Raw genomic sequence first — 26,406 nt, 5'->3', positions numbered from 1 at the left:
AAAGAGACATAAATCTGAATAGGTTCTGGATGTTAGATATTATGAAATTATTGCTAATTGTACAATTAGTTACATTACAATAAGTATATAAAGTACGCTGGGTACATATATTAACAATTGGTGAATACAGGTGGAAGGCATAGTGTTCATTGCACTATTCTCTGAACTTTTGATTATGTTTAAAATCTTTTCATAATAAAAAGCTGAAACTCGGGGCTTCCCTGGTGATCCTGTGGTTAAAACTCTGTGCATTTTCCAGTAAAACTGAAAATGTGTTTATCATATTAACAAATTCACTGGAGTAGGGCTTCTCAGACTGACTGCAGTACATTGTAAAATCAGTAGATTGTACAATAAATTAATGGTTCACAACCAGCAGTTTTGTGTGTATATTAGGAAACAGAGTATATTGCATGTATTTAGGTTAAGGACTGTCTCACAAAAGTTTTGCTTCTTTTTAAATTTATATTGTGTATACGGCAAGTACTATACTGTCTTTCTTTAAAATATTTCTTATACTAGATTATGGTCAAGAAGTTTGAAAGCCATTACCCAAGAAATATCCATGCACATGTGCACAAAGAGATATTACAGAAATGTTCAGGGTAGCACTGTGTATAAAGGGAAGAACTAGAATCTAAATGTCCATCAGTACAAGACTAAATTAACAAAATTCATACAGTGGAACTCTATACAGAAATGAGGACAAATATCTATACCAATACAGGTAAATCACAAAAACACAAAATACAGAAAAGAAACAAACAATATGAGAACACTTAAATGAATTTTTTAAAAACACCCAGTGATGCTAACTAGCATTATTTATGGATACATACACTAAAAATGTAAATCATGGGAAGGACAGCACTAACTACAGGATGCTGGCTGCCTCTAAGGAAGGCAAGAGTGGAACTGAATTGGAAAGGGCATAAAAGATACTACCATTACACCAGGAACATTTCATGTCCTTTATTTTTTAAAATATAAATAAAACAGAAGTGTTAAAATTCAGTAATTCTGAGCGACAAGTACACAGATTATCTTATGGTTAGCTGTACTTTTGAACATTTTCAATATTTTAATTTTTTCTCCAAATCTAAAAAGAATTCTTTCTCTTGATTAAGCTGCCTTAAAAATTACTGAGGTAAACCAAAAAAGGGAAATAACTACAGAAACAAGCAGGTGTTCAAAGGGTCTAATTCTTATATCAAATCTCCCAGCCCCAAAAGGCAGCAGAGACATATTTTATCCCATTTCCCTTGCTTCTCTTCCCACCTTCTCCTTCTAAACACCAGGGGCTGGTCAGCCTGTCTGTTTTGACACTCAAAAGCATTACAGTCTTCCTTATGAAAACTCACAGAAAGGTCTGAATTTTGAAATCCTCACTTTCACTTTAAGCATAAACAAAAGACTAAACTCTAGGATATCCTCAACAACAACCACCACTTTACAGTTTACAAGGCCTTTCCCCACACATCCTGTTATTCGATTCTCAGAAAAACTCTTGTTGAGGTCAGTATTACTAATACCCACATTTACAGATGAAGCTGATGATCAGAGTGGCTAATTACCAACCAGAGGTCATGAGTCAATGACAAAGTCGGGACTACAACCTCTCAGTTTCTGAACCTAATCATCCCTATGATGTGATGACTAAGTTTCAACCGTACAACAACAGCCCCAGAAAACAGGAGGGGTTGTTTGCAACACACAAACTGCTCTGATCTACCCCCCTTTTCTTCATTCTTCCATCTCTGATCTTTCAGACAAGCAGCCAAGAATAAGTTGCCACTAATAACTCTTCCCTTCCCTGTAGCCACTTCCTGCTTCTTCTTCCCATAACTCCTCCAGATGAACAGGCAGAAAAGGGAAACACATATAACTAGACAGTTCCTTCAACATAGGAATCCCAGCACCAAAGAGAAAGATATTACCACAGCTCTAGACTTAAGAGTCAGGGAGCAGGAACACACTACAGAAAAGCCTAGGCTACCCCTCTTTATCAGTGCTGGCACATGTCCTTTACTGAAGGGATTTAATTAACAGAAAAATGTAAAAGTACCAGTTTTTTAATCGGTCCCGGGCTTCCAACTGGGCTCCCACTTCAAAGCTGATTCCTCGTCTGTTAGGTGGATGCTTTGTCATTTTCAGTCATCAACGGGGCTGCTTTTATTCTCCTGAAAAAGCCAATTAAATATTTATGAAACTTAGGCAAAGTCTGCCCAGAGTAGAGTATCACTCACTACACATAAAAGACAAACAGGCATTATTCAAAACACAGAGCTCCAGGAACCCGCGTCAGCACCCTGCTCCACTCCTGCCCTCATCCTAGGCCAGGTGTGCCCTCCGCTGGCTCCTCCTCGATCACACAGCAGCTTGTATCTCTGGAACTGGAAGGAGTGCTCAGTTGCTCCAGTCATGTCCAACTCTTGGCAACCCCACAGACCGTAACCCCCAGGCTCCTGTGTCCACGAGACTATACAGGCAAGAATACTGGAGTAGGTTGCTATGCCCTCCTCCAAGGGATCTTCCTGCCCCAGGGATGGAACCTGTGTCTCTTACGTCTTCTGCATTGGCAGGCAGGTTCTTTACCTCTAGCGCCACCTGAGAAGCCCCCAATACTGCTTACCAAGGATTCACCTGCAAAAGGGACTCCTCAGAACACCAAAGAAAAACAGTCACTCAGAAGTAAATTTAATCATTTGCTGAAGACAAATGATAACAAACATCTGCTGAGAGACTACAGAAGAAGTCCTCAAGACCAAAAGAGACACAATTCCTGGCCTCCTCACTGGAAAAGACTGATGCTGGGAGGGACTGGGGGCAGGAGGAGAAGGGGACGACAGAGGATGAGATGGCTGGATGGCATCACCGACTCGATGGACATGAGTGTGAGTGAACTCCGGGAGTTGGTGATGGACAGGGAGGCCTGGCGTGCTGCAATTCATGGGGTCGCAAAGAGTCGGACACGACTGACCGACTGAACTGAACTGAACTGAAGCCTCCAGTCTACTGGGGGTGGAGGGGTGGTTGGAAATGTAGCCAGTAAAACAAATGACTTAACTGCAAACTGCAACTGCTATGAATTTTCAGTGCTACAAAGGAAGGAAACAAAAGCTGAACTCTGATTTCTGGTCCTTTACTTTTGGAAGGCTGGACAAGAAATGTCTATTTATTCATTCTTTCTTCTATTTTCTTCTTCAGTAAATTCTGACAAACTGGGATTGGTGATCATTGTCCATATGAGTAAAATTGATCTTTAGGGGCCAGTGGTGGTTTTGCTGGAGATGTAGCCACTCTGAGCTCTTGGGGCACTTGAGCAGGCCACCTCCATAGCAAGGCCAACCCCCAGTTAATTCTCTCCCACTGAACTTTGGATCCCAACAGCCTACACTGCCTAAGCAATGCCAGAGCACTCCTCAGGGCAATAGCTGCCTCATATCACAAGGGCAATCTTTGTAATAGATGAACGAGGAGTAATCACAGAAGTGGGTCCTCATATCTAATGTGTACATACCATCACATTTTCTTGCAATATATTACATGAAAAAGCAGGATGTAAAATTATATCCCCCTGAACTCACAGTAAAACTCATGTGCATTAAAAAAAAAAAAGACTGCAAGAAAAAAAACAGGTTGTAAGTGATCTCTCCCTCTTAAACAGTTTCCTAAATTTACAGTTTTTCACAATGGAAATTTCCCATGAGGAAAAAAAGATGTACAGGATGAGCTATCCATTATATTAAACAACTCATTCCAAAGGGCTGATATCGGGGAACACATAAAGCAAATACCAGAGTAAGACAGGAACAGTTGACAGTTTCAACTGAAAAGCTATGTCAAACAAGGGAATTTGGATGATATGGACCCTAGGAAAGGGCAAGTCAGAGGTCTGACTAGCTATACTTCACTCTCCAGGAAAACGAGATATCAAACCTAACGTTAAGTAAAAAGTCTTCATTTTGACGTGCCTGAAAAAGCACCTCAAATTATCTTTTTGGCTTCATGCATACCAAGTAATATTCAGATTGACAGTTTTGCCTCTCACATTATATGAAAGATGATGGCACACAAGAAGAAAGAGTGGCACTGAGAACTCACCAGAGCAGCTAGTATGTATTAGACTTCATGCAGGGAGACAGTTCCCTTTTAGAGATGGCATTAATGTAATAGGATTAAATTATTGGCCTTTAATCCTCAACCCCACCCCTTATTATCAGAATGAATTTGGGTGAATTACTTAACGATCAGAATTTGTTTCCTCTCCCTAAAATGCGGATGGTGATACCAGGTACCTATCTCCAGGCAGTGGGTGTGAAGACTAAATGAGATAATCCATTTAAGGAATGGTATAAGGACTATATAGTTAGCAGCTAATTATAATCCTACTATCACATAAGAAGAAATTTGGTTTAAAGTAACTGGGCTAAGGTTCTGGTGCTAAGTGACCAGGCCCAGAACAAAAGCACAGATCTGCTTGATTTCTGAATTAATTCTTTTATCACACAGCTTCCCTAAGGAGCCCTTCCATTAAAATACAGGAGTGTGGGAACAAGGCAGTGAATGAAAATGAGCAAATTATTCTTAATGGCTCAAGAAAACTAATTCCTCTTGAGGTGGGATTGTTGAAGGTCTTCCTTATCATGAACTGAAACAGGTTTCATTATAACTCTGACCCATTTATTTGAAGCTCCACTCTGATATCAGTCAGAACAAGACTAAGGACTATCTGACTTTTATGTCCCATGCCCAAATCCCTCCACTCCTCTGGGATGGCAGAGTTTGTTTTTAAATTTCACATTAATTTATTCAAACAATCATTAGTGAGCACTATCAGAAAGGCACTGTGCTGGAAATCAGGACTCAGAAATCCAACTCAGTCCCAGCGCCTGCCCACCCAGGAAGACAAACACACACACTGAGAAGAGATGAAGGAGCTCTAACAAAGGGCAAAGGGAGGGACGACCATCTGAAAGTCTCAATTTAACTTGACAACATCTACTGAAGAATAAAAAATAGTTCAAGACAGAAGTAGGAATTAAGAAGATTATATAAGTTTTTACTTCTTACATTTAAACACACATTTTTCTCAAGCTACAAGAGGGCTAAGATTCTGCAGCTTTTAACTTACGCATTCTTCAGGGCCTTAGATTTTTCTCTTCCAAAAAGTTCTAGTTCCAAAATAGGAAGAGGAAATATGTTCAATAAAGACACCCAGGAAAACTATGAGAAAAAAATCTGATGCAATCTGTACTCATAAATGATTCCATTTTAAAGACCCTGGCAGGACTTCAAACTACTCCTTTACATTGAAATTTCCCTACAGGGAATTCCCTGGTCGTCCAGTGGTTAGGGGTCATGGGTTTAATCCCTAGGGGGAACTAAGTTGCCATGCAGCAAGGTCAAAAAAAATTTTTTAATTAAAAATAAAATAAAAAACCAAATTACCCTACAATGTGTGCTCACTGCTCCACAGGAGACAAGAGAGCCTAGTTTATTTCCTTAAATACAGCATTTGCAGTCAATGCCCTTGTATCAATGATAATGAAAGCTTTAAATGTATACTGTGTAATACAGTTTAAAGGGCACTTTCACAAACAACAAACTTAGAGAAAATAACTTCAACACATATGACCAAAGGGCTAACTTACTTTACTAACAAGGAGTGCATATAAACCAAGAACAAAAGAGCCAAACAACTCACTTAAAAACGAGCAAAATGCAAGAACTGGCAGACTTCCAGGTAGGGAAGGGAGAGGCTTGTGGGAAAGGGAGGCAGGGATAATACAAAGATCTAATAAACATATGATTGTATTATCCTTATCCATATAACATCATCCTAAACTAAAGGAAATGCAAATCAAAGTAACAACTTTTCACTCTTCAGGCTAATAATTTCAACATAAAACACCCAGTGCTTTCAGGGATGAGGAAAAATGATGCTTATACTCTGTTGGTAGAAGCATAAATTGGAAAATCTTATCTAGAGGCAACTTGGCACTATCTACAAATATGCAAATACCCACAACCCAACAGACCCATAGCAAGCAACATCCTACAGACACATCCCCCAAAGTCTGCCAAATTATTTATGAGGATGAACAATAAATTTCTGCAATTAAAATGACCATCAAAAGAGGCCCACTTAAATGAATTATGGTCATCTATACAACAGAATCTGGTACAGCTATTAAAAGGTAAAATGGTAAGCTGTAGATGCTGATATGGAGCCATCTGCAAGATACACCGTCAAGTAAAGAAAGCATGGTGTAGAGGCAGGTATATAGTATTATCCCTTTAATACAAATAAACATATATACAGACAGATCTATTATATGCATATTCTATGCATGTTTCTTCCCTCTAAGAAGGAACAAAATAACTGTTCAGTAGTTACCTTAATGAAAGGAATAGAGCAAGAAAATTTAACTTCTCATTTTTAAACTTCTTTATTGTTTGAATTTTCTAACCTTAAGAATATCTACTACTGTGGGTTAAGAATCCCTTAGAAGAAATGGAGTAGCCCTCAAAGTCAACAAGAGTCTGAAACACAGTATTTGGGTGCAGTCTCAAAAAGGACAGAATGTAATTGTGTTCGCAGCCGCCGCTGCGCCGCCGTCGCTCTCCAATGCCAGCGCCACCTCTAGCTCACCAAGCTCCAGCCGAAGGAGAACTGGGGAAGTAAGGAGGTCTCTATACCATGGCTCGCAGAAAGCAGACTGCCCGCAAATCCACCGGTGGTAAAGCAGGAGCAACTCGCTACAAAAGCAGCTCTCAAGAGTGCGCCCTCTACTGGAGGGGTGAAGAAACCTCATCATTACAGGCCTGGTACTGTGGCACTCTGTGAAATTAGACATTATCTGGAGTCCACTCAACTTCTGATTCGCAAACTTCCCTTCCAGCGTCTGGTGCGGGAAATTGCTCAGCACTTCAAAACAGATCTGCGCTTCCAGAGTGCAGCTATTGGTGCTTTGCAGGAGGCAAGTGAGGCCTATCTGGTTGGCCTTTTTGAAGACACCAACTTGTATGCTATCCATGCCAAACGTGTAACAATTATGCCAAAAGACATCCAGCTAGCATGCTGCATACGTGGAGAACATGCTTAAGAATCCACTATGATGGGAAACATTTCATTCTTTATTAAAAAAAAAAATTATCTTCTTCCTGTTATTGGTAGTTCTGAACGTTAGATTTTTTTTTTCCATGGGGTCAAAAGGTACCTAAGTATATGACTGCAAGTGGAAAATAGGGGTCAGAAATCATGTATTGGCAGTTTTTCCATTTTCATTTGTGTGTGAATTTTTAATATAAATGCGGGGACATAAGCATTAATGAAAGTTAAAATGTTTCAGTGAACAAGTTTCAGCAGTTCAACTTTATAACAATTACAAATAAACCTGTTAAATTTTTCTGGACAATGCCAGCATTTGGATTTTTTTAAAACAAGCAAATTTCTTATTGACTGCAACTAAATGGTGTTTGTAGCATTTTTATCATGCAGTAGATTCCATCCATTCACTATACTTTTCTGAGTTGTCCTACATGCAAGCACATGTTTTTAATGTTGTCTGTCTTCTGTGCTGTTCCTATAAGTTTGCTATTAAAATACATTAAACTATTTAAAAAAAAGACAGAATGATCCCTGTTTGTTTCCAAGGCAAACCATTCAATATCACAGTAATCCAAATCCATGCCCCAACTACTAACACCAAAGAAGCTGAACAGTCCTATGAAGACCCACAAGACCTTCAAGAACGTCATTTTCAATATAGGGGATTGGAATGCAAAAGTAGGAAGTCAAAAGATACCTGGAGCAACAGGCAAATTTGGCCTTGGAGTACAAAATGAAGCAGGGCAAGGGCTAACAGAGTTTTGCCAAGAGAACGCATAGGTCATAACACCCTCTTCCAACAACACAAGAGATGACTCTACACATGGACATCACCAGATGGGCAATATGGAAATCAAATTGATTATATTTTTTGCAGCCAAAGATGGAGAAACTATACAGTCAGCAAAAACAAGACAAGGAGCTGATTGCGGGTCAGATCATGAACTCCTTTTTGCAAAATTCAGAATTAAATTGAAGAAAGTAGGGAAGACCACTAGATCATTCAGCTATGACCTAAATCAAATCACTTATGATTATACAGTGGAAGTGACAAATAGATTCAAGGGATTAGATCTGACAGACAGAGCGCCTGAAGAACTATGGACAGAGGTTCGTGACATTGTATAGGAGGCAGTGATCAAGACCATCCCCAAGAAAAAGAAGTGCAAAAAGGCAAAACGGTTGTCTAAGGAGGCCTTACAAATAGCTGAGAAAAGAAGAGACGTGAAAGGCAAAGGAGAAAAGGAAAGATAGAAGCATCTGAATGCAGAGTTCCAAAGAATAGCAAGGAGAGATAAGAAAGCCTTCCTCAGCAATCAATGCAAAGAAATAGAGGAAAACAATAGAATGGGAAAGACTAGAGATATCTTTAAGAAGATTAGAGATACCAAGGGAACATTTCATGCAAACATGGGCACAATAAAGGACAGAAATGGTATGGACCTAACAGAAGCAGAAGATATTAAGAGGTGGCAAGAATACACAAAAGAGCTACACAAAAAAGACCTTAATGACCCAGATAACCACAATGGTGTGATCACTCACCTAGAGCCAGACATCCTGGAGTCCGAAGTCAGGTGGGCCTTAGGAAGCATCACTACGAACAAAAGTAGTGGAGGTGATGGAATTCCAGTTGAGCTATTTCAAATTCTAAAAGATGATGCTGTAAAAGTGCTGCACTCCATATGCCAGCAAATTTGGAAAACTCAGCAGTGGCCACAGGACTGGAAAAGGTCAGTTTTCATTCCAATCCCAAAGAAGGGCAATGCCAAAGAATGCTCAAACTACCCCACAATTGCACTCATCTCACATGCTAGCAAAGTAATGCTCAAAATTCTCCAAGCTAGGCTTCAACAGTATGTGAACCGAGAACTTCCAGATGTTTATGCTAGATTTATAGAAAAGGCAGAGGAAACATCAAATTGCCAACATCCGTTGGAAAACAGCAAAAGCAAGAGAGTTCCAGAAAAATATCTACTTCTGCTTTATTGACTACAGCAAAGCCTTTGACTGTGTAGATCACAACAAACTGTGGAAAATTCAAGAGGTGGGAATACCAGATCACATTACCTGCCTCCTGAGAAATCTGTATGCAAGTCAAGAAGCAACAGTTAGAACTGGATATGGAACAACGGACTGGTTCCAAATTGGGAAAGGAATACCTCAAGGCTGTATACCATCACCTGTTTATTTAACTTCTATGCAGAGTACATCATGCAAAATGCCAGGCTGGATGAAGCACAAGCTAGAATCAAGACTGCCGGGAGAAATATCAATAACCTCAGATATGGAGATGACACCCTTATGGCAGAAAGTGAAGAGGAACTAAAGAGCCTCTTGTGAAAGAGGAGAGTGAAAAAGGTGGCTTGAAGCTCAACATTCAGAAAACTAAGATCATGGCATCTGGTCCCATCACTTCATGCCAAATAGATGGGGAAACAATGGAAACAGTGAGAGACTTCATTTTCTTGGGCTCCGAAATCACTGCAGGTGGTGATGGCACCCATGAAATTAAAAGACGTTCGCTCCTTGGAAGGAAAGCTATGATAAACCCAGACAGCATATTACAAAGCAGAGACGTTAGTTTGCCAACAAAGGTCCGTCTAGTCAAAGCTATGGTTTTCCAGGAGTCATGTATGGATGTGAGAGTCGGACCATAAAGAAATCTGAGTGCCGAAGAATTAATGCTTTTGAACTGTGATGTTGGAGAAGACTCGACAGTCCCTTGAACTGCAAGAAAATCAAATCAGTCCAACCTAAAGGAAATCAGTCCTGAATATTCATTAGAAGGACTGATGCTGAAGTTGAACCTCCAATACTTTGGCCACCTGATGTGAAGAAGATTCACTGGAAAAGACCCGGATGCTGGGAAAGATTGAAGGCGGGAGGAGAAGGGGATGACGGAAGATGAGATTGTTGGGTGGCATCACCAACTCGATGGACATGAGTTTGAGCAGGCTCCGGGAGTTGGTGATGGACAGGGAAGCCTGGTGTGCTGCAGTCCATGAGTCGGACACAACTGAGCCACTGAACTGAACTGAAGAATGTATTTCTTGGGCTTCCCTGATGGCTTAGTGGTAAAGAATCTGCCTGCCAATGCAGGAAACATGAGTTTGATTCCTGGTCCAGGAAAAGCCTACATGCCTCAGAGCAACCTACCCCGTGCACAACTACTGAGCCTGTGCTCTAGAGTCCTGGAATGGCACCTACTGAACCCCACGCACCCTGGAGCTCATGCTCCGCCACAAGAGAAGCCATCATAATGAGAAACCTGCACACTGCCACCAGACACTAGCCCCAGCTCACAACTAGAGAAAAGTCCTTGCAGCAACGAAGACCCAGCACAGCCAAAGATTAATTAATTAACGTAATTATTTTTTAAAAAAGAATGTGTATCTTGGGACTTCCCTGGTGGCCCAGTGGTTAAGACTCTGCTCTTCCACAGCAGGGGAAATGTGTTAGATCTCTGGTCAGGGAATTAAGCTCCCGTATGTCATGTGGTATGGGGGGAAAATAAAAAAGATCTGCAAAGCCTCTTTATGTCTAGCACAAAGTAGGTGTTCAAAAGACAGCAGCAGAATTTTCTGAATTCATAATATATTTATAGTTAATGTACTGACATGGACTCTGGATTTTATTTTGGGAGAAGTTTAAGAGTACTGTAGTCATGGTAACTGGAGGCCCTGCCCTCAGCAACCCTAATGTGCTAGAGAGAAGAGACTAAAGACTTAAAATAACAATGAATTTGTGATAGGTGGGCAGGGAACAAGACCTTTCAAGGAGTTGGCTCTCATCAGGATTAAGAGAAAATAAACTCTGAAAAGACTGGCAACCTCCAGAAACTACAGAATGGGCTTTACAATAACCTAATAGTGCTTACACTAGGCTTGCAATTCAATCTCCATTAAAGAATGATGCCTTTTAAAGTTAATGTACACCTCACACCAGCCGAAATGGCTATCATCAAAAAATCCACAAACAGTAAATGCTGGAGAGGGTGTGGAGAGAAAGGAATCCTCCTACACTGTTTGTGGGAATGTAAACTGGTTCAGCCACTAGGGAGAGCAGTATGGAGATTCCTTAAAAAACTAAAAACAGACCTACCAAATGACCCTGCAATCCCACCCTTGGGCGTGCATCCGGAGAAGAGCATGGTCTGAAGACACACGCACCCCAGTGTTCAGTGGGGCAATGTTTACAATAGCCAGGACATGGAAGCAACCTAAATGTCCATCGACAGAGGCATGGATAAAGAAGATGTAGTGCATATAACATTATCCAGCCATTAAAAACAGAAGAAATAATGCCATTTGCAGGAGCATGGGTGGACCTACAGACTGTCATACTAAGTCAGACAAAGAAGGATAACTGTCCTATGACATCCCTTATGTGTGGAATCTAAACATAAATGATACAAATGAACTTCTTTATAAAACAGAAACAGATTCACAGGCTTAGAGAACGAACTTATGGCTGCTGGGGTGAGGGATGGAGGGAAAGGATAGTTTGGGAGTTTGGGATCAACATATACCCACTGCTGTATTTAAAATGGATAAACAACAAGGTCCTGCTGTACAGCACAGGGAACGCGGCTCATGTTATGTGGCAGTCTGGATGGGAGGGGAGTTTGAGGGAGAATGGATACATACATATGTATGGCTGAGGTTCCTGCTCCCCCCCACCCCCTCCCCCGCCAACTACCTGAAACTATCACAACACTGTTAACCTGCTACACTCCAATACAAAATAAAAAGTTTAAAAATATATAAAAAACAAAACAAGAAAAAAAATAAACTTAATGTAACCCCCTTTCAAAGTGAAGGACACTTCAAGCGAAAGACCAGCTTAAATCTATATGCCTCCTTCATTCAGTATTTACTGAAAGCCAGCTCTGTGCCGGGGAAGGCAACGGCACCTGACCCCAGTACTCTTGCCTGGAAAATCCAATGGACGGAGGAGCCTGGTGGGCTGCAGTCCATGGGGTCGCTAAGAGTTGGACACGACTGAGTGACTTCACTTTCACTTTTCACTTTCATGCATTGGAGAAGGAAATGGCAACCCACTCCAGTCTTCTTGCCTGGAGAATCCCAGGGACGGGGGAGCCTGGTGGGCTGCCGTCTATGGGGTCGCACAGAGTCGGACACGACTGAAGCAACTTAGCAGCAACAGCAGCAGCAGCTCTGTGCCAGGGCCCCGAGATAGACAGCAAGATGACAGGACACCCCCGGCCCTGTTCTCTAGCAGGGAAGGCAAAATAGGACAACACATATGCAGATAAGATCATTTCTGGGAGGGTAAGCTCTGTAGCAGAAAACCCAATGAAACGACGTGAGCCAGTTGACGTGACAGGATCCTTTAGATAAGGCTGTTAGAAAAGAACTCTGAGGAGCTGAGGTCTGAGCAGAGATCTAAATGACAAGGAGACAGCTATGTACAGATATAGGGGGGAAAGAATTCTAGGCAGAGGGGAAGTCCTAGAGGCAAGGTGTCTCAGCAGGAATGAGCTTCCCTCCCAATCCCCCACAGCCCTGAGCCTAGGAGGTGGAAACGCTGGCTGCAACCCTGCAGCCTGACTACAGTCCCAGAAGAGCACAGGTCCAGGGACAACTACAACTCACAGGAGGAAGCTTCCAAGGGGACTCTTCCAAAGTTCTGTCTTGGAGGAAAGCCAGGCAGTACTTAGGGATGGGAGCAGTCAGGTTTCAGACTCAGATTCTGACCAATCCCGGCTCCACTCATTGCCTGCTAAGTGAAGATGAGAAAAATCACTGAGCCTCCCTGTTTGCCCTTCTATAAAAGAGGACTAATAACCCCTACCTCCTGGGGTTGTGAGGCTAAGCGAGCTAATGGATGTCAAGTGCTCAGGACAGTACACACCAAATATTCAATATTGGTGATAAAATGGCTATGGTAGTAGTAGCACTAGCAAAAAGATATCAAACACAAAGGATTACGGTCACTGTTATTACGCAACATTAACAAACAGTATTCAATATAACGAACATAAAAGAGCACATCTAGGGATTTCCCTGGCAGCCCAGGGGTTAAGAATCCACCTGCCAATGCAAGGGACACGGATTCGATCCCTGGTCTGGGAATTAAGATCCCACATGCAACTAAGCCCTTGTGTCACAACTACTGCCCTCAAGGTCTAGAGCCCAGGCTCCACAAGAGAAGCCACTGCAACCAGAAGCCCATGTAGCATAACTAGAGAGTAGCCCCACTTGCTGCAAATAAAGAAGGCCCATGAGCAGCAACAAAGACCCAGCACAGTCAAAAATATATATATATATTTTTAAAGAGCACATCCATAGTCCTAGAGAACTGACAAGTTGTTTCAAGTAGGGGCAATGGCCCCTCCATCATTAATTTCTCCTCAATGACACAGAGTCTAAAGCCAATCATTACCTACCACTCCCTCAGGCTTGCCCAAATCCCACTGAAAGAATTGGATTAGCCTCTTTTACTTGAGAGGGTAGAGAAGGAAACAAGGGAAGAAGGGAGGAAAGGAAGGAGGAAGAAAGAAAAGCAGCTAAAAAAAATTCCCTTACCCTCTTCCCAGATACTTGAAATGCTTTCTCTAGAAGTCTTTTTCTACCACAATTAAAATTCAGACAGACAACAAACAGGTTGAGCTTACATCTTCTGAATTACTGAGAAAGAACTGGTTAAATGAGGGGCTCTTCCCAGAAACAGTGGAAAGGAGCCCAGGCTTAACTCCAGAACATATTTGCTGAATGACTGACCTTTGGCACATTACTCAACCTCGCTGAGCTAATCATCTTACCCTCACAAGTTCCTTCTCCTTTTCTCCCCATCACAGTTTGAGGTCTCAAGACTGCCCAATGTGCCAAGCCAGGAACATGGGCATCGCCTTCACATCTCACTCTCAGTCACCATTTTGTCACACCTACTAGGTTTCTCCCACTATCCAGTGGCTCTAATCCAATTATTGCAACAACTCTCTGGCTTCCCAGGTGGCGCTAGTGGTAAAGAACTTGCCTGCCAAAGCAGAGAAGTGAGTTATAATGCCTGGGTCAGAAAGATCCCCTGGAGGAGGCCATGGCAACACACTCCAGTATTCTTGCCTGGGAAATCCCATGGACAGAGGAGCCTAGCAGGCTACAGTCCATACGGTCACAGAGAGTCTCACACGACTAAACACACAAACACAACAACTCTTAGTGGAGCTCAAAACCTCCAGCCACATGCTCCCTGGATCCAAATCAATACTGTCTTATAAGCTGACCTCTGAGTGGTTATTTTATGATAGACACTATTTTAAGTGCTTTATATATACATCATCTCATTTAGTATCTACCTCATAGTTCTGTGATGAGAATTATTATTATTGTCATTTTAGAGTTGAAAAAACGAAGGTTCAGAAAGTAAGCTGCCCAAATGACAAAGCTACCAAGTACTGGGGGCAAGGAATTCAATGAATCCAGGTAATCTGACTAGTCAACGAACTGTGGCTACTCTTCATCAGTGCTGCTGCTGCTGCTGCTAAGTCGCTTCAGTCATGTCCGACTCTGTGCGACCCCATAGACGGCAGCCCACCAGGCTCCGCCATCCCTGGGATTCTCCAGGCAAGAACACTGGAGTGGGTTGCCACTGCCTTCTCCAATGCATGAAAATGAAAAGTGAAAGTGAAGTCGCTCAGTCGTATCTGACTCTTAGTGACCCCATGGACTGCAGCCCACCAGGCTCCTCCGCCCATGGGATTTTCCAGGCGAGAGTACTGGAGTGGGGTGCCATTGCCTTCTCCGTCATCAGTGCTACTACCCTAATATTTCTAAAGTATAAATCTGATCATAAGACACCTCTGTTTAAAACTTCAGGTTATATCTCAATTACATCTAAAAAAAAACAAAAAACACCTCAGTAGTTCCCCTACAGAACAGAGTTCAAACTACTCAGAGTAGCATCAAGGCCTCCAATGAGTTAGCAACTATGACCAAGTCAAACCACGGGCTGTTAAACATGGGAACTTAAAAGAAGTCGAGCAGACAATCAGCAGAGGGCCAACGGCACATGGTGGTTATGAGCCAGAATTCTAAAGAGACTGCTGGGTTTGACCCCCAGCTCCACCATTTTCCAGATAGCCTTGCACAAGTCGTTTCCTCTCTGAGCCTCAGGCCACTCATTTATTAAATCGGGATAGTACCAGTACTTACTTCATATCTTCCTATAGGTGCTGTGAAGATAAAAATTACTTAACACAGGGATTTCCCTGGTGGTCCAGTGGTTAAGAAACCCTGCTTCCAGGACAGGGGACACAGATTTGATCCCTAGTCAGGGAACTAAGATTCCACAGGCCACATGATGCAGCCAAAAAAAAGCAAAATTTACTTATCACAGAGCCTGGCACATGACAACCTCTCAAGGTTATTACTGCTCATGCCTCCCACAAACCCAGACTCCCTGCAATGCTACTTCCTCTCTGCCAGGTCCTTCAGTGGGGCTCAGCCATCAGCACCTCCCCAAAGGGCTGCTGGGCCAGGGCCCACCCCATTATTCACCCGTGGCAGCCTTGCCTGCTCCATGGGTCACAACACAGCACTCGACTCTGAAACTGCCTGTGTCTGATCTCTCCTCAGGCATTTAACTCCTCACAGGCACCCCCAGAGTCTAACAAGCAGCACTGTCACTTGGCAGTCAGATGCTACTTTAATGAGATAACCTTAGTTTCCTCATTGACAAAACAGGAGGAAAGAAAAGAAAGAGATCAGCATCATCCATCTTGAGGGATATAAGAATTCAAGGGGACAATTCCATGGAGACTCTTTGAAAAGTGCTCTCCACAGGTAAATGTAGGAACTGGTGTTACTCCACAGTGGTAAGGCAAAGCACAGGGAACCACGCACCTGCAGACAGACCAGAATTTTGCCCCTGGAGCCTAAGAAAAGCTGTAATCTGTTTTCAGTCGCTGGGAGGGCTCTATAAATGGTGTCACACAGCTCTGGAGTGGGTTTGTGTGGATTCTTTTTAGGGAAGGGAATCTTTTTTAAAACATACCTGACTAAACTGTTCTTACAGTATTCCTTAATTGAGGTATCACTATATTACAAAGTAAAACAATTTGGAGATGGAGTCATTACCCCATGGGACCTCCAAAGACATTTCCCTAAATTACAACCAATTCATTGTGCATGGGATTTTAAAGATAAATAAAAATTATTTAATAGTCAATATTCCTGGTCTTTATTATTAATACCAGGAGATGGCTAACTTTTACTGAGTTTTTATCACATGCTAATCCATGAAAAATACTTTATTCCCAACAATGCAGAAAAATTGGCAGTATTATCCTATTTTTCAGAGGAGGGAAAACAGACTTAGAGCAAGTAACTTGCTCTTGGTCACCTGGCTAGGAGGAAGAGCTTGGATTTTAAAAGCAGGATCTACTCCAAAACCCACAGTATTTATACTGCATTTAAAAATAAGGCCTTGGAATAAAGAAGATGTGGTACATATATACAATGGAATACTATTCAGCCATAAAAAAGAATGAAATAATGCAGTGTGCAGCAATATGGATGCAACCAGACATCGTCACACTGAGTGGAGTGAGTCAGAAAGACAAACACTGTATGACATCATTTGTATGTGGAATCTAGTATCTGACACATGCACGCATGCTCAGTCACTTCAGTCCTGCCCAGCTCTTTGCAACCCCATGGACTGGAGCCCACCAGGCTTCTCTGTCCATGGGATTCTCCAGACAAGAGTACCGACGTGGCCTGACACAAATGAACTTTTTTACCAAACAGAAAAGACTCACAGACATAGAAAACAGGCTTGCGGTTGCCAAGGGGGTGGGAGGTGGAGGAGGGGAGGACTGGGAATTTGGAATTAGCAGATATAAACTATTACACATAGGATGGATGAACAACAAGGTCCTACTATATAGCACAGGGAACTATATCCAATCTCCTGGGATAAACCATAATGGAAAAGAATATTTTAAAAAAAATGTATGTATGTATACAAACAAGTCACTTTGCAATACAATAAAGATTGACACATTGCAAATCAACTATACTTCAATTTTTAAAAACTAAATGTTTTTTTAAAAAGGGCTCTGAGGGAATTCCCTGGTGGTCCACTGGTTAGGACTTGGCACTTTCCTTCCTGGGGACCCAGGTTAGATCTCTGGTGGGAACTAAGATCCTGCAAATACTGTGGCCAAAATATTAAGGACTTTAAACAACAAGGTCCTACAGTATAGCGCAGAGAACTATATTCAGTATACTCCTATGATAAACCATAATGGAAAAGAATATTTTTAAAAGGATGTATATTTGTATAAATGAATCATTTTGCTGTACAGTAGAAATTAATACAATATTATAAATCAACTACACTTCAATTTAAAATATATACATGTTTTATAAAGGCCTTTGAGAAACCTGAACACTAATGATATTAAGGGATTACTGTTAAACTACTTTGTGTGAAAATAAGAAACAAATTTTAAGTGTTCTCTCTTACAGAGAGTACTAATGTAGTTACAGATGAAATATCAAGAAACAAGGTCAAACATTTTATAAAAGGAATAAAACAAATTAATGGTAACATATACTCAACTCTTCACAGCTCACCAAGTTTTAATAACCTTATAAATTAGATTTTCTTATTCCCATTTTACAGATTAGGAAATGGAGAGAAAGGGCAACATTTACCAATATTTCTAACGATAGATGTGAGGCTAGTATGATACTTAAGAGAGAAAACAGGTCCAGATAGGTTAGTAACTTGCCATGCTGGAAGTCTGTCTCCAATGTCTGTGCCACAGGGAAAGTCCCAAGAGGTTTGAGCCCCACAGCCACATGACATGGAGCCCCGAGAGAGTGGCAGATGCCTCCAAATTCTGGTTCTTCGCCACCACATACCATGCAGCCTGGACATGAAAGGTGGCTTCTTTAACTATCATGCCTTTCTGAATTGCAGATGCATAAATTTCATACAGGGCAGAGCATGACCGACTTCCTACCCATCAAAGCACTCTGGACAGCATTCACCACTCCATGAGACCAAAGGGCTGTCAAGCAGCCCAAACCAGCCACGTTCCAGAGAGTCTCAAGAAGGGGAGAAAGGCAGCCTCAGCTGAGAGAGTTAAGCTTCTACAATTAAGGGAAGTTTCCAAGGTCAGGAACAGAATCTGAGATGAGGTGGCAAAGCCACATCTTCTCTCAGCAGTGCCTCAGGCCTGCGCTTCAGGCTGCCACCTGTTTGATGCTGTGACCAATGTGACTTACTCAAACCCTGAGGGAGAAAGGTAAGGCAGCTGTTCAGAGAAGGATGTATGAGCACCAAACCTGAAGGCAAAGCAACCTGGGTCATTAGCCAAGTGACCTTGGACAAATAAATTACTTAATCTCAATTTTCTTGTCTACCAGGTGAGAGTAATAGATAAATTGTAAATGTTCAATAAGATCTAACAGAGTGCTCCAAAAACTGCTAACTAAAATGCCCACATTCCCAGGTAAAGGTTCCATAACCTAGAAATCCCAGCAACTGTAAAAGCAAGGTAGATATGTCAATCCACCTAGCCACGCACCTTTTCCACACAAATAAGAGACCTCATGAAAATCAGGTCTCTACTAGGACAAAGAGAACCAAAGACTCATCTAAGATGCCTGGGAGTCAGTCTTTAAAACCCTAGAATTATGTTCCTGACAAGGGATAAGCTCTTATCAAATATGTTAGTGTCTTATCAAATATGTTAGTGTTAATCGCTCAGTCCAACTTTTTGCAACCCCATGGGACTGTAGCCAGCCAGCCAGGCTCCTCTGTCCATAGAATTCTCCAGGCAAGAGTACTGGAGTGGGTAGCCATTCCCTTCTCCAGAGGATCTTCCCAGCCCAGGGACTGAACTCAGCTGGGTCTCCTGAATTGTAGGCAGACTCTTTACTGTCTGAACCACCAGGGAAGCCCCACTTTAAAACCCTTCCCCAGGCCTCTCCTCTTCCTCCTTCCTCTAAGTCCACTGATTCAGGCACTATCTCCCTCTCATATTGATATAACTGCCCTATTTTATGTTTGGTGACTCATACTCATCTAAAATTTTACATGATTTATACAAGCTCATCTCTTCCATTATTTGGCCAAAGAAAACAAAGGACAGCTGGATACCTAACACGAGATCCAGCAAAGTTGTTATAGCATCATTACAAACCAAGGCTTCAATTTTCAACAGGTTACCCCAAGGTTAATCAACAACCTGTAAGGGCAGTTGCTGAGATGAGTAAGAGAGAAACAAGACTTTCTCCAAGCTTACAACCTAACCAAGGAAGCTCTAAGTACACATTTTGGTTTAAAGAAAATTTATTTTTAAAAAAAGTAATCAAGAAACAACTCCCCCCACTACCACCACCATCATTTCCTAGAAAGATGAAGCAGGGGCATTAGGAGGTTATATACACCTCTGACCTCCAATCTGGGAGACCTTAAGAGAGCTAAAAGCATGATATTTATTTTCCCCAAACTCCAGCCTAGGGCAAACTACCTGCTTCATTTTTAAATTTCATTCTATCTACTCTGCTAATTCAAAGCAAAAATGAAAGCTGGGGTGAGGAGGAGGGGAAGACATTTTTAAAATACACATCAGATAAGAGAACCTATAAATAAAGTTGTGTGTAAACTACAGACTCCCTCTTTGTAATTCAGGTTAGTAGCTAACACTGAATAGAGAATTCAAGAAGACTTCTTTGGGAAGCTTAGTTTCGAATGAACTAAAGCATGGAAATGGCAGAGACACTGAGGCAGAAGAATTCTGAAGTTGGGTTTGAGGACAAGCTGGCTGCCTTGGCTAGAAGAGCTGGTGGCAGAAGTGACTCGGACACGGAAATGATTGGCAGCAAGCCCAACAGAACACGTGAAGGAAATCAGATCTGCCATAACAAGCGCCCACAGGCACTGGGTTTCTAAGCAAGGTACGGACAAAGGCTCAGAGCACAGTAGACCTTGAGAAAATCAGCCCCCCTCGTTTTACAAACGGGGAGAATGAGGTCCAGTAGCATTAAGTGACTTGACTGAGGTCTCACAGTGAGTGGAAGTGCTGGGACTAGAGCCAAATCAAGATCAAATTTGTTACTGAAGAGGATCTATCTAACACTCATGTGAGGGATGGGGGGTGGGGGGAGGTGTGGAGAGGACACAAATTCAGGTTTGTCCTGATTAGGGTCCAGAATAGGATTAGTGGCGGGGAAAGGCCACGACAAGTGACAGCCGGGGAAATAGGTACAGATGATCTGAAAGGAAAAGCCCACTAAGACTTAAGAGACAGCTGCTTGGGGAGGGAGGTGGGAGGGGGGTTCATGTTTGGGAACACATGTAAGAATTAAAGATTTTAAAATTAAAAAAATAAAAAACTAAAAAAAAAAAAATAATGAGACAGCTGCTGCTGCTGCTAAGAGACAGATGTGGATACAAAAGGAGAGAGAGCATCGTAAGGTCATGATTCCCATCAAAGAGTAACATCATATTTCCAGCACATTCATCTTGGTGAAGCTCCCACAGATACACAAATCAAAGTGCAGGCACCGGCCTCTCCCAGGCCCATCTCTGGAACCCGGAAAACCGAGGACTGCTTGGTAATTCCAACACCTGTGACCCTGCTGACTTGGGTTATCTCAGACTCATTACCCATGGCAGGATGACAGATGAGGAACCAGAGACAAGCTGGCTGGTCACTATATGGCCTATGCAGTATTTACTAGAACGATTTTATGTCAAGAGTTATGATCAAGGGCTTCTTCTCTGGAGGTCCAGGAGTGAGGACTCAGTGCCCTCACTGTCAAGGGCCTGGGTTCAATCCCTGGTCTGGGAACTAAGATCCCACAAGCTGTGCTGCATGCCAAACCCCCCACCCCACCCCACCCCCAAAAAAGTTATGTTCACTTTTAAGCAAGAAATAGTTAAGCATTTAAATCTGACAAAATAAATAGGAATCCAACTCCTGGAGAAGTTCTAGCCATGATTTCAAAAGCTAAATGCTAGAACAGTAACTGAATATAAACAGTAGTCCTCCAAAGAGGACTGCGGCCTTGTACAAACTTTAAGGGATACACATCTAGATAAAGAAAGAAAAATAATGCTTCAGAAAAATAATATCAACATCACTGGGGAATTAGAAAAGCAGATACATGGGCCCCACTCTAAACCCACTGGATTAGAATCAACATTTTAGCAAGACACTCCCCACCCTAGGTGATTTATTTGCACATTCAAGTTTAAGAAGCACTGGTGTAGAATACTTTAAGGGTGAACTATATATAGCAGTACATAGATAGGGTACCAATCAGGCAAATAAGATACAAAGTACCTCTTCACTTTCTGTACACCACATTTTATTAGGTACTGCTCAGATAGACCTATAGTGTTTTTTAATGAATCTGGTACTTACTAATGATCATATGATATAAATGTGGGATCTATTTCACTTCCTGAAATAACACAGCTCGGGGGTTTTCATGCACATGAAATATAAAAAAGCTTAGTTCTTCTGAAAATACAAGAAAATTATTCATTTTATTCAAGTTCCAACACAAAGTTCAACACACTTCACAAGCCCCATTAATTCCTACAGGTTCCTGGAAGTGTCATTAAATCCCCCCGCATCACTGAGAAGCAGGTGCTTGGCAAACATCCAATCTTCAAATGAGATTCAGAAGGACGTGGTCCTGAAAATGCAGTATTTTTCTGCCTTGTCCTGCCAGGGTTGCTTCTCAGGCTCATACTCTCTCCCGCCCTGAGGCCTCATACAGCTGCACACTCAAGTACTTCCCCAAAAGGAGAAAGGTCAGAGGTGTCATTATCCCATAAGCACTTGAGATTCCAGCTGTGGAGAAATTAATCTGGTTCGGGTTCCGGCTGAGAAGCCCTGAGTAAGATCTGGAAAGACAGAGGGAAATACAAAAGAAAGAGCCTACTGAGAGGCTCTTTGGAGAGGACATTTGCAGATTTTAAGGTGGAGGTCGGGGGCAAGGTTTGGCAGATAAGTGAGAGGATCACAGAGAGAGATAAAGATCCATCTCCCACCTCTACTCCAGGAACAAAAAGCGTGACCAAGAGATTCCTCCAAAAGACCTCTTTTCTTGATAAAAGGAAGGAAAAGAGCCAATGAGGAAGCTTTAGGAGCTGGAAGCAAGACTAAGAATCTCTGGAGGGTTTTTTTGTTTTGTTTTGTCTTCCAATGAAAGGAAATAAAGCAAAGGAAAAAGCAGTATCCTTCTACCCAGAATCTTTATAAGCAGCAGGCCATCAGGAGGATTAAGAGACCTGTGAATAACCAAAGAAATACAAGGGGGGGATTCGTTTTCAGTTTAAATCCAGCACTGGGGAGGAGTCAGGCAGCCCTGGACTTGAGGTTACTTCCAGAGAAAGGGAAAGAAATGGGACTATCTTTACAGCCACCAGTAAGCAAGAGCAGCGTCCAAAGGAAGAAAGGAATCAAAAATGCCCGGGGATAGAGCAAGCCAAGAGAGAGTTCTTGTTAGCAGAAAGATGAAAGATAAAGTAGATATATGAAAGAAAACACACAGGCACCCCTTTGGGATGGGCGGGGAGATCCTCCCCCAGGGGGAGGGAACTTCAGGAGGTAAGACTATAGGAAGTGAGTACAGAGAAAAGGCCACAGAAGCAGACAAAGTGCCATGCTGAACAAAGATATTTATTCACCAGAGGAAGGAAGACGAAAGGTGCACTTACCTGACAGGGAGAGCACCTAAAGGAAAATGGGGCTCCAAAAAGGGAAGCTGAGGAAACAAAGTCCCTCCGATGGCTGCAAAGCTCAAGAACCACGGACCACTGTCTGGAAATGAGCAAACTAAGAAAAAAGGTGTGCCCTCCCAGATTTAACAAACATCAGGACGGTGGCTGCAGGCTGAGAACTGTGTAACCAAAAGTAGAGCGTGGAGGGTGGGGGTGGGGCAGGAAACAAACACTTTCAGATATGAAAATCTGGAAATAAGGTGGTCCGATTTGGAGAACTCATGAAAAAGGGTGGAACCCCAAGGATAGAGTGATTGGGAAAAGCTGTGAATTCCCTGTGTAAATACAAATACTTATCTTAAAATTTCAGGATTTGGACTTCATTTCGGGTAGACTCTGGACACTGTGCTCTCCCAGATTTTGGAAGGCTGGGAAAAGGAATCGGCCCCTAAATTTAAGACATTCTGACAAGCATTCTGCCAGATTTCAGGCCTGGAAAAGGGAAGCCTCCCCTGAATTTGTGGGAACATAAGTACCCCCAAAACTGGTCCCTGGACCCCAGATTTGAAACTCGCTAAATGGGAAGAACCCTCAGATTTGAAAGGGGACGTTTATTCAGAGTGGAGACACGTAAAGGGAGTGTCCTCCCAATTTGGGGGTCGTGGGTCAGGGGGTACCATCCTCAGTTGGGGAAGCTTTGGAAATTAAGATAAAATCCCAGGGATGGAGTTTAAGAAAGAGGGTTGCACCGATCACATTTTCTAAAAACTACAGAGAAAGGGGACACTCCCATAGTCGGGGGCTTGAGAAAGGGGTGTGCTCCCCACAACAGGATTAAAGAGGCTATAAAAGAAAACGCGTTCCCAAAGCACAAGGCAAGGGCAGGGGTTGTTGGTGGAGCTCTCGGGGGCCACACAAGCTCAGGATCCGACCCTAGCTCTTCCCCCCACCCGCAACACGGCCCGCTCCGCGCCCTGGGCCCGCACCCCGCGGCCCAACCTCCTCAGGCGGCGCTGATTGGCCTCAACCACCGTCACTCCCGCAGGCAACCCTGGGGATTGGGCGCCACTCGCACGCCCGCCACGCTCTCAACAGCGGTCCCCGGGCCTCCCTCCGGGCAGGGCAAGCGGGGCCAGGCGGGGAGCGGGGCCGGGCAGGGGACCGGAGCAGCGGTGGCGTCCGTCACCGTCCCCGCCCGCACGGCGCGCGCGCGCGCGCGCGCGGCGCGGGCCCGGCCCGACCCACCCCAGCCAGCCAGCTTCGCCTCGCCGCGCCTCGCCGCGAGCTCACCTCACAGCCCCGCTCCGGCTGCGCCGCTCCAGGACCAACCGACAGAAGGACTCTGCGTGCAGCGCACCACGTGACCCCCGGGACGCGCCCAGCGTATTCCCCCGCCCCCCACACACACGCACCATCGCCACCTCCGAGTGACGCAGCTCCTCAGCTGCCCCGCCCTCGGCCCCTCCCCACCCGATCACCGTGGCGACGGCTCGGGCGAGCCACGCCCACTGCCCTGACGCGCGGGAACCGGCCTGCGCCTGGATCCGGAGCACGAAGTCCCCACTCACCCATAGCCACTGTGATCACACGAAGCCCGGGACTGGACCCTATCCGTCATCTGTTAGTTATGCCTCCTATGTGCGCCTCGAAGCCTCCTGCTTCTCTCCATCCTGCTGCCAACGCTCCAGTCTAGTCCACCATCAGATGGTTGTCCTCTCCACCCACACTTACTCCTTCCAATCCGTTCTTCATGCTCCGACAGAAAGAGCTTCTCAAAACGCAGCTCTGTTCATAGCCATCCTCATGCTCAAAGCCCGTTGCCCACTGTTCTTCAGATTAAGATCTAAATCTTCACCGTAGCCTATCTGCCAGACTTTTCAGTTTGTACTAACTTGCCTGTCTCACATTCACGAGCATTCAACTCCTCCACTTTCTCAAGCGTCTTTCAAGTCCTCACACAAGTCAGGTTCCTTCCCGACCTAGAGTCTTTGAACCGCTCCTTCTGCGCCTTACCTCATTAACTCCTCGGAAGGGATTCCAATTGCTAGTGGGAAGAGAAGCTGTATTCTATCTCCGGGGAACAAGGTCGGAGTTGCAGCCACCCACAAAGGGTCTGAAAAGTTTTCCCAGTGGGACTTGGGAAGTTCCAAAGAGGAATGCTGAATATTTGTTATTTAGGAAGGCAATAACGATTTTATTTTACCTTGGAAAAACAGGGCAGCTAGATTGCACCTCTTCAAATGTAAATATAATCATGTCACCGCCTTGCTTAAAACAACCAACCTTTCCGTCACATCCTCCACCCTTGCTAACTGTCTGGCCATACTAAGTTACTGTCATTTCTGTGGTTCTCTGCAAGGTCCTTCCAGGCACTGGGCCATTGACTAAGCTGTTACTTTTTGCAAAACTGACTTTAAAAGACTCTTTAAAAGGTCTCAGTTTGTCATCTCCTCAATAAGGCCCTCTTTGACCACATAAACTAGAAGTGCTCCCCTTGATCTCCTGCTTCAAACAGGGCAATTGCTCTCTACCTTATCAATGTTTGTTTTCAGCAGAGCACTTAACACAGTTTGTAATTATTTAATTGGTTTGTTCTCTTTGTTTTATTTTTTTTCCCCCTGAGTTAGAGTTAGGGACTATCTTGTGTCTACTGCATTGTCAGAACCTGACAAATAGTAGATGTTCATTGTTTATCTGTGGAAGGAATGAAAGGGAAGAGAATATTTGGGGGGCAATGATAATTGAAAATAACGATACTATACGATAATAGACGGGACTTCCCTGGTGGTACAGTGGATAAGAATCCACCTGCCAGTGCAGGGGACATGAGTTCCATCCCTGATCTGGGAAGACTCCACATGCCACAGAGCAGCTAAGCTCAGTACTAAGTACTGAGCCCACATGCTGCAACTACTGAAACCCTCAGATACAGGAAGAAAGGATCTTCCCAGGATCCTCTGTGTTTATGTTTATTAACATGAAACTGCCCAGATTTTAGTGGCTATTATAGGATATAGAGAATTTTTTGCTCCACCACCACAGTAATGTCAAGAATTCATGACCCCATATAAATACAGCATGTTTCTTTACTTATTCAACCTGTACATATTGAGACCTAGGCTTGAGTTGGGTGTCAAAGATACAGAGTAGGGAACTTCCCTGGCAGTCCAGTGAATATGACTCAGCACTTCCACTGCAGAGGGAATGGGTTTGATCCCTGGTCTGATCCCACATGCTGCATGGTGCAGGCAAAAAAAAAAAAAAAAGATACAGAGGGCTTCCGCAATGGCTCAGTGGTAAAAAACCTGCTTACAATGCAGGAGACTCCAGAGACGGGTTCAATCACTGAGTCATGGAAGATCCCTTGAAGGAAGAAATGACAACCCACTCTGACGGGAGCCACCACGGGAGATCCCACCCATGACAAAAGTCATGTGGAAGAGAACTGTTAAGCAAGGCTTCAGAACTCTACGGGCTCCCTAGGCTTTCTCGAACATCTACCCCAAAACCAGAATCTGTCTGTTTTACTATTTCATGACTTTCACCAACTCCTCTGACATTAACAGGGGTCTACT

At 43.4% G+C, this 26,406-nt stretch overlaps 1 protein-coding gene across 4 annotated transcripts in view; it reads right to left on the bottom strand.

Moving 5' to 3' along the window:
* Positions 1-24,213, bottom strand: part of PHF20 (PHD finger protein 20) — a 135,294-nt gene extending 111,081 nt beyond the window's left edge. For 2 of the 4 annotated variants that reach the window (XM_018057792.1, XM_018057795.1), the window contains exons 1-2: positions 24,122-24,213; positions 2,066-2,180 (exon numbers count right to left, since the gene is read on the bottom strand). In XM_018057792.1, coding sequence (XP_017913281.1) covers positions 2,066-2,148 — 83 coding nt within the window. In that variant the 5' untranslated portion in view covers positions 2,149-2,180; positions 24,122-24,213. Of the gene's footprint in view, positions 1-2,065; positions 2,181-22,828; positions 23,260-24,121 lie in introns of all 4 variants that reach the window. The other 2 variants (XM_018057793.1, XM_018057794.1) reach the window with 2 other exon arrangements.

This window comes from Capra hircus, chromosome 13 (genome assembly GCF_001704415.2).
Source record: "Capra hircus breed San Clemente chromosome 13, ASM170441v1, whole genome shotgun sequence".
In the NCBI taxonomy this organism is placed as follows: Eukaryota; Metazoa; Chordata; class Mammalia; order Artiodactyla; family Bovidae; genus Capra; species Capra hircus.
Note: the sequence above shows the minus strand (reverse complement) of the source record. Positions and strands in the feature narration are given on the sequence as shown.